The 14,546-nt window shown below is 37.3% G+C and overlaps 1 protein-coding gene across 1 annotated transcript; it reads left to right on the top strand.

Moving 5' to 3' along the window:
* LOC140002610 (death-inducer obliterator 1-like) lies at positions 1-14,334 on the top strand. The gene is made up of 7 exons (XM_072038511.1): positions 1-60; positions 1,186-1,781; positions 2,292-2,445; positions 3,480-3,569; positions 4,216-4,420; positions 10,592-11,889; positions 11,926-14,334. The coding sequence occupies exons 1-7, from the start codon at positions 1-3 to the stop codon at positions 13,171-13,173; spliced, it is 3,651 nt and encodes a 1,216-aa protein (XP_071894612.1). The 3' UTR covers positions 13,174-14,334.
* Positions 14,335-14,546: the final 212 nt, after the last annotated feature.

Below are 14,546 nucleotides of genomic sequence, written 5' to 3'. Positions count from 1 at the left end.
ATGAAACCCGAAGAACTTGTATCTAAAGAACTGTTTGTATGGAAGGAGAAACCAGCCAAAGCGGTAAGCAATACAATTCTCCAGTGTGTCCTTAGATATGAACTAACAGTAACTTCACCAGCCCTTACCACCCATAATTAATATATTGTTTTCTTCCTAATGAAATATGAATAACGTAAGCTTTTTCTCTTCCACTAGCCAACTGATAAGAAAATACAAAATAAAATTATAAAATCAGTATGCAGACTTGTTACTAAAGTGTTTTTGTTTCTCTCAGATGTTACAGTCAAGAAACAAATCACACGAGATCAAGAAAGCAGCTGTAAAACGGGAACAAGTGCCAGATGTAAATATGGAAGATTCTCCCCCGGTGTCTGATTCTGATGTAAGTATTAGCTATTGCTTTAGCATGGAGGTGCCAAGGGAGATAAATGCTAACTAGGGCCTCAAATTTTGTATCAGAAATGCAGGTTGTTTCAATGAACTGTAAGAATATCACCTAGTAGGTGCGCTATGAGCATTTTCCTTTTGGTTTGAAGGAATGCAACAACCTAATATCGGGCATATATCGCATGTGCTTCTAAAATATCAGATGATGCGTGTTTTTCAGACCTTTGCCTCAGTTTACAGCAAAATCTTAGCCAATTGTTTCCCCCCCCAAAAATGTGATCAGTATTACAATTCTGTATTCTCAGGAAGCAGTTAATGTGATAGTATCTACTTCAGAATTACATGAAATGAAATGAGGACAAATACTATTTGAGAACTCTGTTTGACATGATATTCTTAAACAAATGATAAAAGGGGAAGAATAGTTCAAAATTCCATCTTTTTGTCAGTGCTGCTCAGAGCAGTAGTTCTGCACAGCCCTTAATATCTTTTTAAAGAACTGGAATTAACGGTTTCAAAAGTATTTTTTTATGATTGAATTTAGCAATCAACCAGAATGTTTTCTGTGTTTGTTCATTTCCAGGAGCAGCAGAAGTCAACCCAAACTGTACAAAATGTAAATAGTGCTCCTTCTCTAGACGTTTTTAGCAGTATGTTGAAGGATACAACAAATGAACATCGAGCCCATCTTTTTGACCTGAACTGCAAAATCCGTACAGGTATCTACAGTGTTGACTTTGTCTGAAGTAAAAGGATTATTAAGAGCATTGCTTGCTTACTTGTTTTTCTCTTCAGACCTTTTCATTGTTAAACAGTAATCAAAAACACTTTAAAATTAATTTTGTAGGTCAGATTTCAGCATCTGAAGATGAATTACCACCGAAGAAGATAAAATTAATGGCTTCTGCTAAAAAAGCAGTGTCAAAATCTAAACCAGAAGTTCAGCGAAAATATGAAAGTTCTGCACCATCAGCAGCAGCGGAGCCTGCTAAAGAGGCAGCCTCTGAAAACACAGAGGAAACCAAAGTTGCACCTGCAGCAGAAGCAGTTTCCCAGTCAAGCTTAGAAAGGACTTACATTCCTACAACCCAAGGCCATGACAACACAGATACTTCATCTGAAGAACCTTCGACTTTTCCTGCCTCTTGCACTGGTGCAGTTGTCACAACTGTAACAGTTTCTGGCCGAGAGCCTAGAACACCAATGAGCGGCTCCTCTGGTACTACGACCACAGCCCTGCGTTCTGGTACTGCATCTGGTGAAGTTTTAACAGGGGAGACAAAGCAGGAAATGTCAAAACCAGTTATGACTGTCCCCAAATCAATATTAACAAAGCCATCGTCCTCAGCAGATCCAAGATACTTAGCTGTTCATCAGTCACCCAATATCAGGTGTGTATATTTAATAGTAAGCTAAGCCACTGAATCTCTGGTCTCGCTATGTTCAGTTTGTTTGTCCCCCTTTGCTTCTTACCCTCCCCTGCCAATAATCAAAAGGCATGTTCAACTTTCAATGCGATTACCTGAACTTTAAATTTTTAATTTGTCATCTCCTTGTTTAACTTCTCTAGTTGGTAACATTTTCTGAGCATCGTTATATATTGACAGTAAAAATTCTTCAATGTGTTTTAACAGATAAATAAAACTTATAAGATATTTGACTTTAAATCTGCATGTGCATTCAAATATATTAAGTGTTTGTGAGGGTTGGTTTAAAGCTGCTCCAGACTTTCATCCTATATTGGATGAAAGTGGAAAACATTAACAAAGCATTTACTAAGGCTTCTGTTACTTGCTTTTTTAAAATAAAGTAATTGATCAATAAGAGGAGGGAAGAAAAGAAGAAGAAGGAAGCATTCTTACTGTGCTCTATAACGTTTCTCTTTTGGATTTGTTTTGCAGCGTTGCTGAGCCACGCTCACCTCAAGGCAGCGATACTTCTCTCTTCCTCTCTCGCCTCAACACCATTTGGAAAGGATTTATTAATCTGCAGAGTGTGGCCAAATTTATCACTAAAGCATATCCTGTCTCCGGGTGCTTTGATTATCTTAGTGAGGTTAGCACTGACATGTTTATGCGTTTAGAATGTATTGCAGTTCCTGTTGTTAGAAAGGCTGGGGTCACTGTGTATGGTGTTATATTGGACGTGTAACAAAAAAAAAAATTGCATCCCTTTAGTAATCTCCTTTAGTAATAGGAACAGTAGCCTGAGGCAGGGGGGAGGAGAGAAAGCCTTTTAAAAAAAATTCCTCACGTATTTGTGAAGAATTCTCATGTCTGTTAATATGTTTCTATATATGTTAGTATCTAACATAGAATAATAGCTTGATTTCAAGATCAGGTTTTGACGAGAAGCATCATCAGCATGTGTTTTGAAAGAGATGCCTTGTTCTGCTCACAAACAGATGGATGGATCACTGATGTGATCTATTAGAAAAGTTTGGCCATTTATTAAAAATATCATCCTTTGATTAACTTTGATGCAACTGCTTTTATATTTTGGGAGGGTGTACATTCAACTAATTAGGTAGTATGACAGCTTGTGATGAAACAACTGAGCAGTTACTTAACTTCTCTGAAGAAGTGTATTTGTTGTGATTGAGGGTTTCAGGCGTGTAGTTTAGGTCTTTTCTTAGGAGGGTTGGTGGCTCTCTTGTTGTTTTTGCTAAAACAGGTTTCACTGTCATCATGACAGGAAGCTAACTAGAATTCATATGGGTGCAAAAATTTCAGATCAATTGAAAGCGTAGATAAAAGCTATACTACATATAACAGGTTCCCTGTAAAAGCAAAGCTACCAAATAGAATCGGCTGATAGGCATCCAAAAGTATTTGACCTTCCACTGCTATCTTCGTCAGGCAGTGCTTTTTCTGTTTTGTGTGTACTGCCAGCCTTCCAGTAATATGCCATAATGAACTCCTTGCGTTTTGGAAACAGCCTGTCTGAAATTAGGAATGTATATGTGCAAGTTCAGTAAAACATAGTACTGTATTATCGCCTAAGCTACTGGGATGGGGCAATCTGTGCTGGTTCAAAACTGTAGCCTCTCTTTCCTTTTCTTATACGACCATGTAATGCTTCTTGTTTAGGATTTACCAGACACGATTCATATTGGTGGGAAGATCTCACCGAAGGCAGTCTGGGATTATGTTGGCAAACTCCAATCTTCACTTTGTAAGGTATTTACTTAAAATCCTTTGGAAAACCAGGAAGAAATATACAGCAGCTTTTGATAGAATTTCCTTGTTACTAATTTATATTGATGTCGATCATACCTAGAAAACTCCTGCTACCACTTATTCCATTGAAATTTTTGATTTATTGAAGAAACAGGTTTGCCTGTTGAGCTGCCAATCGTCTTTCCCCTGTGTAGTAGTTAAACATTCATACAACCTATTGTTTTTTAATGATTGAATATAAACAATCTATTTATTCAGTTACTGAAGATAGAAATTCAATTTTAAAAGACTAGGAAATTATTAGTAAGCGTATGTAATAAATTTTACTACTAAAACCCTTATGGATTTAGTAAAAATGAAGCACAGTATGCAAATATAATCTAAGAATTTTCCATTTCTTTCATAATTATTTGAATATTCTGAACCTAAAGAGGTGTAGCTTGATGTGAGATACGTAAATAGTTGGTCTTTCTGAAAATGACAAAATTGATTCTGGTTTAATATTACCAATTGAATGACAGTATTTTCTTAAATCTTGGTTTAAAGCTGCTCCAGACTTTCATCCTATCTTGGATGAAAGTGGAAAACGATTTTATTTGCTGATGTGTTACAGGTTGAATTTTTCCACTTTGATTTTGTATTTCAGGAATTGTTTTTGATTCGTTTGATTCGTTTCCATCCTGCCACAGAAGAAGAAGAAGTTGCCTATATCTCTCTCTACTCCTATTTTAGCAGTCGTCGTTGTTTTGGTGTTGTAACTAATAACAACAGACATGTCAAGAATCTCTACCTGATCCCACTGAGTTCTAAGGACCCAATTCCTTCCAACCTCTTGCCCTTTAAGGGACCAGGTAAGCACAAAATTTAGGGGAGGTTAACTGCTAGGTAAAATTACAAAACGAGTAAATCAGAGACCAATTGGTTTTGAATGTTTAATGTAAGCATAATTAAAAAATACATAATTTTATAAAAACATTTTAAAAGTGTGCATATAGGAAAAAATTGCAAAGTCAATCATCTCAAGGTGACATGGTCTGAAACTCACATAGCCTTTCCAACAAGATAAATCTCTGCTGTTAGGAGGATTTGTTTACCCATCAAATGGAGTACATAGAACAGCCACTATATTGAGACAAACAAGCAAACATTATCAGAACATTCAACCGACCCTACTTTCAACAACCCATAAATCCACCAAGTTTTAGGTCCCTACAAGCCATGTGCTGTCCCCTAAATCACATAGGAGACTCTTATCCCACGGAGCAGTCAAGAAATCTCTGAAGACAAAGGTAACGTTTATGGTTTCACTACATTGTTGTTATCTCATGGTATGTATTACGCTGTGCATGCAATCTGCATGTACACGGGGTCTGAAATATTCTGTGCTACCTGGATCAAGTTCCAGACAAATCACTGACTTCAGAACATTGGTTTGCCTGGGAGCAGGCAAATTCCTTTTGCGTAGGTGGCAGACAGTAGGTGGTATAGGTTGGTATATATTACGCTCTTCTATTTTTAGTTAGAGTTATCAGCAGTAATGTATGGCTCGAATTTGCTCCATCTTTGTGCATTGAACATGGAAACAGAAGAAATGAGAATGAATTCAGATGTGAAACACCTTTATATTACAAAATTTGAAGTCACCTTCATCTGAGGATGGAGGCGGTGCATATGCTTAGTTTCCAAATAAGTACCTTTTTTCATATAGAGTAACAGGTTGAGGAGCTTAAGAGCTACAGGTTACAATGAAGGCAATACTTCATTGTTGTAAGGATGGTTTGCAAAATACTAAACAGCGCAAAATAATTACACACTAAAACATGTAAGGAGCTGACCTTTCTGACAAGCTGACTGTCCTCTGCTACCCAAATACAAGTTTAGGACTAAACTCAATAAAGCATTCTCAGGGCTTATATTCATAAACAGAGGTGTGTTCTGCCTGGCCAGGTTTTCACATGTTAATGGCATACGACTCAAAAAACAATAACAAAAAAACACCACCAACAAGTAATGTAATGCTAGGAAAATACTCTTCTTTCCTGCATGAAATTGCAAAGGGCGCTTGCTTTGTGTTCTTGGACAAGATTTTTCTCATACACTCTGAGCCTGTCTTAACCTGCTCTAGGGAAGCATTTAAATGATCTTCCCCTCCTTGCATTCTTGAGCAAACATAGGCTGTCCTTGTACATTATCTTTTATATTTCTGTTGTAGATTTCATTTCAAATGAAGCTTTTAAAGTGGAGGCCTGGCAAAAGTAGACAGACTTGTTAGTATTAGTATAGAAATGAGGAATGTCAGGCTGGTTTTTACAAAATGTAAATAGGAAAAGTTCTTTCAAAACTGGAGGTAATTGCCCAGAAGAAACATAGGTATAAACACTTGCAGGCATGTATTAATACCGCAGCGTAAAAGACTTGTAATACATACTTGTTACTGACATCTGACGGAATTTACTGTTTTTTATACCCAATAAAGATATTTTTTGGAAAGTGGTCATTGTCTCCTTAAATTTGTGTACCTTCAAATAGAGTTTAGCAAGTACTCAAAAAACATGACAGTGTAAGATACTTTGATAAATATGACTGGGGGCGGGAGGAGGGGGAGGACAATAATCCCATCACTCCAGAAGTCCTAGCTGGAAGATATTCCAGCTGTATCAACCAGCTCCATCAGGTGCATACGGATTATGAATCTGTTATGAATCCTGCTTTCTGATGGACTGGATTTGGAACACAACTGAGGACCTCTGACCTGCTGTAGTGCCTAGAAGATCTACAAAACTTTGTCATGGGTGATATAAATATAGAGGAACGTGGAAGGATATTCACATTTATTCACTTCAACCACCTCAGATATTTATTACCAGATATTATCTGTTGGTGGGATGTTCAGCATTGTGTTTTTGTTTTTTTTTTTTTTCTGGTAGTTTACTGTATGTGAATTTGTTTGTCTCGTTTCACATACACACAACACTATTTAGCACTTTCATCTGTAGATCTGAAAACACTTTGAAAAAAAATTAAAAGGTATAATCAGTCATTATTAGCACTAGGAAGACGCACTTATGGAGGGATTTATTGGCAATGTTGGAAATGTATCGGGTACCATACCTATTTAAAATAGAAGAATTTTAATTTAAAAAGTGTATCAGCAGAGGGCATGCCGCAGTATCTCTTCCGTTAGTTTAAGCTTGGAAGTGTTTTTAAGTATGAAGGCATGAAATCTCTTCAAGATATTTAGAGTACTCATAGCAGTATGGAAAGCAGCAGTAGTAGAACAACATATTTTTGATGTCAGCCACTCCCATTCAGCAAATGTACCGTAATGTGCAGCAGTGTTACAGCGGTGGAAGTGATCTCTATCACTGAATCCAGATACACCAACTTGATAGTTTTCAATCATGCTTTCACAATTAACTGGGACAAGTATTTAAACGGCGTGTTGATAATGATTACAGCTTTGCTTGTATTGGTCTCTGCAGTTAAAAGTGTGGCATAGGTCTGTTCCCTAAGTTTTGCCATCAGTGTACAGAAATTAGGGATGTATCCTTAGTGGTACAGTTAACTTCCTAGCAGCTGCGGATGGTAGGGACAATATGTGGCCATTACGTAGATAAATACTGCAAAACTGATTTCATGAAAATAAAAAACGTATTTAACGAAAAAAAAAAATATTAATCCCATAGTAATATTTAATACATCTTGTTTAAATAGATTTAATTACAGGATGTAACTTGATAACACCATCGTGGTCTTCAAATGCAGAATGCATTTAACAATATTTTATAAATAATTTAGCATCAAAAGCTACTAACATAGCTTGCAGCACTTAAAATGCTTGCTTGTGAAAGATAGTTATTGAGCAATAGTTGGAGACTGCAGCCAACATTTTCATTTAGTTATTACCTAAAATTAGGCACTTAACCTATTTATGGATATTGAAACCTATTTACGGATATGGAAATGGAATGGGACTGAGCTTTGAAGTGCTGGTCTGGCTGTATATTTCCATCCAAAAGAAGCACTTACTGTGTGATCGCTTTGGATTGAATGAATTTAGAAACTGGGTTAGGCATCTGTTGAAAACTACAGTATCAAAATGTAAAATTGTAATGGATTTCTTCTCTGACCAAACTAAACAGATTCAGTTATAACCGTTGTTAATTTAGCTTTGGAATTTATCTTGAACGTGTGTTTAAGTTTGACTCTGATTTTATTAGCGATGATCTCTGTCTCTTACAGGGATTCAGAACTGTTTTTCTATCGTTTTGCTGTTAATTTTAGATACACAGTCCAATAGATTTTTGAAACCTGCTCGTTTCAATTAGTCAGTGTTTGAGATGCATGTTGTGACTAGTTGGATAAATCACAGGTCTCTGCAGAAGGGCAGATAACCAATACGTTAACGACAGAAGAACAGTGAATGCTTACGAGGAGTTGTAGGGTGAACACAGATTTGAGAGATCCTCTGCACGGGTCGATGCTGACCAAATGTGGAGTCCTTACTCACCTGCTGATAAAGAAAAAATGTAAAGCAGTCACTCAGAGTGAATCATACCTAACTATTGAGTCTCTTCAGAGTGTACACAGTCTTCCCAAGTAAGCTGTCTTTTGAGCTATGCCCTGATGTTATGTATTAATGTAACTTCATCTGGGGTAGTAAACTATAGTGATCAGAATTGCTAGGATTGCTTTTAGGCAGTGGGTTGAAAGGAGTTTTTAACTGGGTGAATCAAGGATTTGTGATCCTTTCCAAATAATCTTAGATTCACCAAAGATAATTACTTGTTTAGTTCCTGTCCTGCCTCCTTTCGTTGTACATCTTGCCGTCCCTGCCCTCTCACAAGGGCAATCTGTATAGAATTATAAGCAAACTAAATTATAAGCAAGTCTTAGTTTTGGTTAGTATAGCTAGGTCATTTTCTTGATGCATTGATAATTCGTGTGTGTATATATATATATTTCTAACCATGGAAGAAAGTGAAAATTGGCAACACAAAATACTGAAATACTCTATCTGGAGGAAAAAACTTGGCACTGAATTTTAAATGTACAAGTAGGAAATAATATGTGCTACTAAATGAAAAATAGAAGTTTATTTAAACCAGCATGGCCAACATCCTCTCAACCACAGAACTATGTAAAACTCAAACACTGAACTTTGAAGTAATCTGAAATCAGCTGTGGAACTAGAATGCATTCAATCAAATTTCAGTGTTATTTTTTTTCAAAATACTTAAAATGAGAGCTGCTTCTGATAGGAAACTTCAAGTAGATTTTGCATTGGCCCCAATTTTTTCTGTCTTTTTGCAAAGACCTTCTAGTGAGTAACCAGATTTTGCTGGTCTCTCCATTATGTGGCTAAAACAGGCGTGCTGCACTATTACCAGTCACAGTCAGAAGAACACAGAATTTCAGAATTTAAGCAGGTTACTGCTTAATGAAATATTTATGCTTAATGAAGCTGTGTTGAAGAAGTCATCGTCTTGATTTACCTGGTTATAATCCTCTTGCTGAGGAAACCTCACATTGAACTTAAGAAATAGGCTTACCTCATTTCATTCTTTCTTAGCGTACGTGAATATAATTTCAGCTATACAAATAAAAACAGCTGATGTAATTTTCTCATAAGATAGTAAATTTAGGAGCCCCCTTAAAACTTTGAATTCCGTTGTTTCAGCAAAGGTTCATACTTATGACTGGTAATGGCAAATAGAATTTATCTGCAACTATGGGAAGTTTGGGTTTTTGCTGGTATCAAGAAGTTTTCAGTGGCAATAATTAGTTATTTATAAGTTGTTCCTTAGTGAGCAGTTGGTTTTGTTTAGTAAGAGACTAAAGATATACATAAATTCATATATTACACCTCTTTGAAACTCTTACTTAAGGGTCATGAATATAAGGGACAGTGTAGGTTTTAGAGTCCTCATCGTATAACCACAGTAAATCTCTTTGCTGTTAGTTTCATTTCTGTATTATTGGTTCCTTGCTGGATGCAAATATTAATATGGCTCCCAAATGAGGATCTCAAGTCACTAAATCCAGAAGTTAAAATCCTCTCTTTATATGTTTTTTCTACATTTGCCACTGACTGTATGTTAAAGGATTTATTCCCTGCTCTTTATTCTGGTTGTATTTGTCTTCCACGAGCGCCTGTGGGAAATGTGAATGTACAAGGAAGGAATACAATAATGTGAAACGGACCTTCAGCTGTTTGCATTTTTCCTCTTTATGGGAAACTTTCTGGTCATTTCTGGAAATGCTTCTCCAGGGATTCAAGCCTGAAGCTTTCACAATGGAGTAATTCTGCTCACATTTCTTACTTAGGGAAGGGTCTGTGGCATCAAACTCAATTCTACAACAGTGTTAAAAGTCACCTTGATGGAATGGTGTAAATGTCAGTCCGGTATTTTAGCACAGATTAGAACAGAAATGTAATTATTAAGTTTAACAATGCCTCGTGCTTTCTTTGTAACAGAAAGTGAAGTGTTTGTTGTTGTTGTTTGTCTGTTTGTTTGTTTTAATAGCATTAGTTTTTTTCTCTTTATTTCTAGTTCTTCAATTCCAACGTAGCCCTACAGAAAGTTAGATTGCTTGTCCAGGTTTTCTCACTTATCAGTATCTCTGTGTATATAAGGTATTTGCAAAGCATTTAGAAAGGAAATATTTGATTGGGGGAGGAAGTGGACAATAATAAGTAGAAAGTAATAATACAAAAATAGGAAAACTTTCTTTAATTTTTGAACAGCAGAGACATTTACAAGGACATCTTTCAGTAAGATTCACCTGTTACTGCAGGTGAATCTTTTTCATTTTCATATATTTAATTACTATTAAATATATTTAATAGTAATTAAATATAGACACATAGGCTTATGGGATAATGTCACTGCATGAAATTTAGAAGAACTGTTACTGTTATGACTCATAGCTGCCATTATATAAAATGATAAGTCCCTATTGAGAACACAGATAAAAAATAGTAGTTTTTTTACACATGCAATCTTTGTGTTTCCTTTCAGGTCTCGAGTCTTCACGTCCGAATTTAATTCTTGGATTGGTTATCTGTCAGAAAGGGAAGCGTCTTGCTACTACCATGGATACAGACAAAATAGAGAAAAAGCGCAGCCGAATTCAGGTGCAAGAGGAAACAGAAACATCGCTGTACTCTAAGGGGCCAGTAGCTTCTTCACAAGAAAAGAAAACTCCGAAATACACACTGTATTCGGGAGACTCAGCTGTAAGTACAACACTACCTGGATCTCCTCCACCTCCACCCCCACTTCCCGTTCCAGAAACCTCATCAGTTACACCTTCAGTATTAAAAATACCGTCCTCGACTAAGAGTGGAACCACAAGTACTGTACCACCACCAGTTTCAGCTACCGCTTCTACAAGTGCTACTGCTACGCATTCTTCATCCTCAGAAACTACCACACCTGTTGAGTACATCCCCCAGACACTTTTTGGTAAAAAGAAGACTTTTGAACCTCTTGCTAAGGAGACTGAAACTGTCCAGTCTTCAAATCAGGAAGCTAAAGCAGCTGTGGATGGAGGTGTGTCAGCTGTTCCTTTGCTAGATCCCATTGTACAACAGTTTGGACAGATGTCAAAAGACAAAGCTATAGAAGATGAGGAGGATGACAGGCCATACGATACCGAAGAAGAAGATGATCCAGAGAAAGCTTTTGAAATGCAGACCGGTGAAAGCAAAAAACTGTATAGTGTGGAGAAGCCCAGTAACACAGCAGAACTAAAGGACGAGGCCTATGATCTGGAAGACAAAACTATCTTGGAGGAAGCAAAAGTTACGGTTGATGATTTACCTAACAAAATGTATACAGACACTAAAAACACTTCCGTGGAAACACCTGCCTCGTATGTGCCAGATTTATCTGCGTCTTCATCCTTGGTGGAACTGCAAAAAATGTTAGAAGAATTAAACAAACAATTAGAAGAGCAGAAACGACAAACTGAGGAGCAAGAAGAAGCCCTCAGACAACAACGAGCAGCTGTTGGTGTTTCAGTGGCTCACTTCTCGGTGTCTGATGCTTTAATGTCACCTCCACCAAAATCTTCCCTAATAGAGACTGAATTGTTCCATCAGGACCAACAGGCTGCGCAAAAAGTAGATTTACCTTCATCTTCCAATCAGCAAGCACAAGTTTTAAACCAGAGCTGTGACCCTCAAGCGAGTTTTCCAAACACTTTGCAGACTTCACTTGGTAAGGAAGATAAAACTTTAATTCCTGCTACTCAGCTTAGTTACGGTGGTGATAACTGGGTTTCCAGTGAAAAGCCTCCTGCAGTGCTCCAAAAAGAGGCACCTAATAGCAAGTTTGAAAATACTGTTCAAGTTACTTTGGAAAATGTGAGTCAAGCAGTTTCTGCAGAACCTTCTACATCCAGGCCTTTACGTAAAGTGCTGCTTCTGACACCTCCAAGTACGTCTTTTCAGCCTAATTTCTCCACATCTAATGACAGTCAGTCTTTGCAAGATATGCACAAAGTATCCTGGTCAAACGAGGCAAATCCAATGTTTACTTCTCAGGAAAAGGGACCTGGTCACTTTGAACCAGACAGGGGTCTTTCTGCGGTGCAATACGAAGAACAAAGAAACCCTCAGCCTCATCAATTTGTAGAACAAACTGAATCTCCACCAGTTCAGGGTGAGGGTGGACCTCTCCCACAGCACTTTGAGGAGAACCGAGCTGGAGGTCCGTTTTCTTTGTCTGGGCAGAAAGGAGGACCTCCAGCACCACTGATGCTCAATGCACACGGAGGACCTCATGGACCTAATTTTAGAGGCCCAGCGCCACAGTTCTCAGAAGAGCATGTTTCTCCAAGTAACGATGGACAAAGAGGATCTGCCCCTGGAAGATTTGGAAGTCAAAAGGGTCCCATTCCTTCCTTATTTTCTACACAGCATGGACCACAGTCACCACAAAATATGAAGCCAACCCCAAGACCACTCCTGGACCTTCCCAGTCATCCACCAGGCCACAGAAAGGAGACGTGGGAGGAAGCTGGGCCGTCTGCACCTCTTTCTGGTATTCCTGGGCAAGGGCCCGAGTCAGAAGGACAGTGGTCAGGATCTGACTTCCGAGAAGGCAAAAATCTTGAATTTAGAGGCCAGACATTTGAAGGGAGACAGAGAGAGAGATACGAAGGAGGAAGTAAAGACAAGGTTTTAGATCAGCCAGAGCCTCAGCAAGCAGATAATCGACAAAGCAGACCCTTTGAGGAAAGACAAAGGGATCGAGAACATGGCAGACCTTGGGAAACAGACCGTGGCAGAAACTGGAACAGAGACAGGGACTGGGAGAGACACAGAGACAAAGAATGGGATAAAAACAGAGACAGAAACCAACGTGACAGAGAACGATCAAGAAGCAGAGACAGAGATCGTGACAGAGACCGAGACCGGGATCGAAGCAGGGAAAAAGAGCGAGATCGAGACAGAGATCGAGATCGTGAAAGAGGAAAAGATCGGAAAGATCGGAGTAAAAGTAGGGAGATCGGTAAAGAGATGAAGCCAGAAACACCTAAGGAAGGTCAGAAACCAACAGAAGCAGAAGCTTCATCTTCCACTAATCAGTCATAGAACTATAACTGCTGTTATATTTTCCATAGATAATATACACCACTGCAAGGACTGAGTCAATGTCTTCTGTATATACTGTATATTCTCACCTTTGCAAAAATGCTGTTGTAAATCTAGCCTTACAAAATGTACTGACAAATTAGCAATTTTTGAACAACTGAGAACGACAATATTCAAATAGGTAAAAGGCAAGAACATACTGGACTTTCACTTGCTGCATTTTGTGCATAATGTTTTTCTTATAAAAATTCACAGCGTTACCTGTTCTGAGATTTTGTTTTTTCTACTTGCATCTTTACCTTAAAATTTCCATTTACAGTACAGAAATGGAAAAAGTCTAAGAAGAGCCCATATTGTTTTTTAAAATTATAAGGTTATGTTTTCCAGTAACTTGAATTGTAATTTTGTAAAAGAATTTAATCAAGACCTTAGGAGCCATACCTTTACATCTCATGTATGTGATATTTTGGTGTCAAAGTTGTTCCCACAGCACACGCTTTAAACAAGGAGTCAAATATTGCTGTCTTGTTTATTTTACAATGCAAGGGTCATGCGTATTTAGGAGAAGGCTGCAGAAGAACAGTGTTACTGATTATTGGACGGAGGATTTGAAAATGGAATGTTATAAGCTTAAAGTGCACTATCTTCCTTTTTATATACAGGCATTTTGTGTTTTGAAATCCATCTGTTAAGTGTACAACAACAAAAAAAAACGTACCTAGTTTTTCATGTGGATGAGGGGTTTTTAATTTCACATTTTTACAAACCTGCAATTAAAGAGTATATAAAAGTAGCACCTTTATAACCAGCAAAAAAATTAAAAAAATCAGACATCTATTGGCAAAGAGCTAAGACTACAAATGAATTGGTATACCAAAGGAAAGAAAAAGAAGTTTGTTAAATAAAAGAAGTTTATTAAATGGGCCATGGAATTTATTTCTTCGATTTAAATTAATTATGTGGGACATTTCTTGGGTTTTCTTTTGGCAGAACCTTGCTGGAAATTTAAGAAATGTCTCCATTTTCCTGTACTTTCCACTCTAAAAGTGTTTTGCTCCTGAAAAAAAAAAAAGAAAAAAAAAAAGTGTCACTGTTGTCAGACCCTGCTTATGCTGGTAGTGTATATAAGACTGTCCACTGAAAAAGGTATAAAACTGCATTAAGTTTGAACAGAAGATTGGTGATATTAATTATTAGTAATATTAATTATTAATTATTTAGTAATTTTAATAATTATCAATTATTAATTATTTAGTAATATTAATTATTAGTAATATTGGTCTGTATTCTGAACCCGTAGACAAAATGTTAAAATGCAAAGAGGCGGTATTAAATGCAAACATCTACTATGGTGTAAGATTTTTCTTAATGAG

Source organism: Anas platyrhynchos, chromosome 5 (assembly GCF_047663525.1).
Source record: "Anas platyrhynchos isolate ZD024472 breed Pekin duck chromosome 5, IASCAAS_PekinDuck_T2T, whole genome shotgun sequence".
In the NCBI taxonomy this organism is placed as follows: Eukaryota; Metazoa; Chordata; class Aves; order Anseriformes; family Anatidae; genus Anas; species Anas platyrhynchos.
Note: the sequence above shows the minus strand (reverse complement) of the source record. Positions and strands in the feature narration are given on the sequence as shown.